This window comes from Poecilia reticulata, unplaced genomic scaffold (genome assembly GCF_000633615.1).
Source record: "Poecilia reticulata strain Guanapo unplaced genomic scaffold, Guppy_female_1.0+MT scaffold_159, whole genome shotgun sequence".
Taxonomy (NCBI): domain Eukaryota; kingdom Metazoa; phylum Chordata; class Actinopteri; order Cyprinodontiformes; family Poeciliidae; genus Poecilia; species Poecilia reticulata.
The window spans coordinates 302356-305319 of record NW_007615017.1 but is presented as its reverse complement, the minus strand read 5'-3'; the positions used below and the strand labels follow the sequence as shown (position 1 = coordinate 305319).

The 2964-nt window shown below is 50.8% G+C and overlaps 1 protein-coding gene across 1 annotated transcript in view; it reads right to left on the bottom strand.

Moving 5' to 3' along the window:
* The window catches only part of timm50 (translocase of inner mitochondrial membrane 50 homolog (S. cerevisiae)), a 6995-nt gene extending 4382 nt beyond the window's left edge, over positions 1–2613 (bottom strand). The window contains exons 1-3 of the mRNA XM_008401990.2: positions 2284–2613; positions 875–1031; positions 49–80 (exon numbers count right to left, since the gene is read on the bottom strand). Of these exons, the coding sequence (XP_008400212.1) occupies positions 49–80; positions 875–1031; positions 2284–2484 (390 nt within the window). The 5' untranslated portion in view covers positions 2485–2613. The remainder of the gene's footprint in view (positions 1–48; positions 81–874; positions 1032–2283) is intronic.
* Between the last annotated feature and the right edge of the window lie 351 nt (positions 2614–2964).

Here is a 2964-nt window from a genome sequence, read left to right as displayed (position 1 = left end):
GTGTGTGTGTGTGTGTGTGTGTGTGTGTGTGTGTGTGTGTGAGCTCACCCTGTTTCCCTGCTCGTCCTCTGAATTTGTCCCTAAAGAGGAGAAATGACAGAATGTTACATTATTTGGGTCTCAAAAGAACCGGAGGTCCAGGTCTCTACAGAGCGGTTCTGGTTCTGGTTCTGGTCGGACAGACGGGATCTGATCACAGCTGTGGAGGCGACGAGGAAACGCTAAAGTTCTGGGAGATTTCTGCTGGTTCTGCTGACTCAGTCTGGGTCGGAACCAAGTTCTGCTGGAGAATCAAACCAGCAGAACCTGAAGAATTCTGGAATGTTCTGTTAGATGGCTCCACTGGTTGAAAACCCAGTGGACCAGAACCAGGACCAGCAGGTGACCCAGATCATCACTGACCGAGGAAACGTCCCTCTGGACCTGCAAAAGTCTGGTTCTGGTTCTGGTTCTGTCCAGGCTTCCTCCAGACCCTGAGATCCAGATGAAACTTTAACTTTGGATGTCAGATGACCCCTGCTGGGTGACCCCTGCTGGGCGACCCCTGCTGGGTGAGTGACCCCTGCTGGGTGAGTGCCCCCTGCTGGGTGAGTGACCCCTGCTGGACGGAGGCCAAACTGCAACACTAGCAGAAGGACTAAGCTGACATTATTAACGGACTGGAACTCATTTTAATGCAACATTAATCATCAGTTGATGATAAACTGATGAATTGTTTGCATCTTTAATCGGGACAGAAGCTCCTCTCTGAACCGGTCCAACTAGAACCTTCTGGGTTCCAGAACCAGCAGAATGTTCTGCATCGTCACAGAACCTAAACACATGCATTAGGTCCAGAACCTGTCCAGAACTCAGACCGTCTGTCTGGACTCACCAAAGATGTAGACGAGGCTGACGGCCCCGCCCACTCCCATCAGCCCCGCCAGCCGCAGCACCATCTTCTTGGCGTAGGCCGAGTTCTCCTTCTGCTTCCTGTCCTCCGTCTGCTCTCCGTCCTTCTGGCCCGGATCGCCCTCTGGGGGCGGCTGACCCTGGAAAACGGTCAGACGAAGCTTTGGTCCAACTGGTTCTACTGAGCAACTCGGAGCCAAACATTCAGCCTCACAGCTGCTGCTGGACCTCCGTCCTCCATCTGTAGTCCAGCGCTGAGGGAGACGGCGGACATGTTTTACACGTACGCCCCCAGAGCGGGGCCTGGGCCGCTGCCTAAATCAATTACCAAGTCCAGTAGAACTAATCAGTCTAGATTATTAATACGCAACAAGGAAACTCAAAGCTTTGCATCATGAAAACGTCACAACTGAGAAACAAACTTTACATTCTGATGAGCTTCCTCATCAGAATCATCCAATATATTGATCAATGTTCCAGTTATTACTAATCAAAAGCAGCTCTAACCACACCAAGAGTTTTTAGTCTGGATTTAAAGGAACTCAGCGTTTCAGCTGTTCTTCAGTTTTCCTGAAGTTTATTCCAGATTTCGGTGCATAGAAGCTGAAAGCTGCTTCTACATGTTTGGTTCTGGATGCAGAGCAGAAAACGAACCACAACCAGTAAAAGAAACCAGAAGACCTGACAAGTCTGGAAGATCGATGCAACAGCACAAGTACCACTGGTACAAGTCGGACCACAGTTTGAGCACCAGGTTCCCACCGGTGCAGAGCCTGACCAGAAGCTGATGTTCTGCAGATGGGGACAAAGCCAGGACTGTCCAGAGGAGGACAACCATCTGCTCAGGTAACCCGGGGCTGCAGCACGACCCCCTGGTTCCTCCACCGTCACATGAAGACTTGCTGCGGTGCCGATCAGCGGTTTAATGTGGGGCATGTTTGAAACGACCATGAGGAGGAGGAGGAGGAGGTGGGAGAGGAGGGCGGGGTCTTCTCCTCTGACCTTCACAACAAACAAACCTTGGATATTTATCTCCAACAGTCTGAAGCGGAGGCCGCTTCATTGCTGCGACACAACACATAGCCGGTCCAACAGCACAGCTGCCAGCAGGTTAGCATCAGGCTAACAGGAGGCTAACAGGAGGCTAACAGGAGGCTAACAGCAGCAGCGGGAGGTGACCGGGTAGAGACAGATTAATTATCCCTGAACTGCAACTCATGAGCTCAGACATCCAAAGATTAGCGCCATCTCGTTTAGCTAAATGACAGACCGACTGGAGCTAGGAGTGGCTTTGAATATTAGCACAGGAGCAGCTCAGACGGGCGGAGATAGCTGCGAACAGCGCTGTTCCGCAGCTGCTACTGCCTGTAGAGCAAAATAAGCGCCCCTCACCTGACTCTGCTGAAGCCTCTCCTGGAGGATAGCCTGGGCTAACCCTCCCGTCGCACCGCCGGTACCGGACGGGTTCTTCTCCGTGGTCAGAGTCCGGATGATATCCAGCACCTGCTGCGGGCTGGAAGCAGCTGACGTCCCGCTCTGGAACCGCAGAAGGCTCCGGCTAGCTCTCACACACATGGGGAACATCGCGGACATCTTGGATCCTAGCGTTAGCTGCCGGTGAGCGCCTGTGACGTAAAGCCAGAGGGCAGAGCTCCTGATTGGCTGGAGCGTATTTGACTGGCAGGCGCGAGAGGCAGTCACAGGAGCGTGGGATCACGTGGTTGAAAGAGCAGGTGGGTTCTGTAAAAATTTAACCAATCAGAAGTGAAAGTTTGTCTGACCTTCGATTGCGAAAGAAAAGCGGCCATGATGCTTGATGGTAACGTGCCCAAAGAGTATGGCAGGCCGTTTTAACATAAAGTGGGTTTCACCACGCTTACATTCAAAATATCTAAAATTGGTTAATGACTAGACATGTTAGCAAATTGAGACACCTCTAATTATCATGACTGAGAAAATACATAATTGAGATCTAATTACATTCTGACTAGTATAAATAATAATACATTTAATGTATGTCATGACTTGTTGAGATCTCATTGGGCTACAAAGGTCTTAAACCAAAACAAGTAT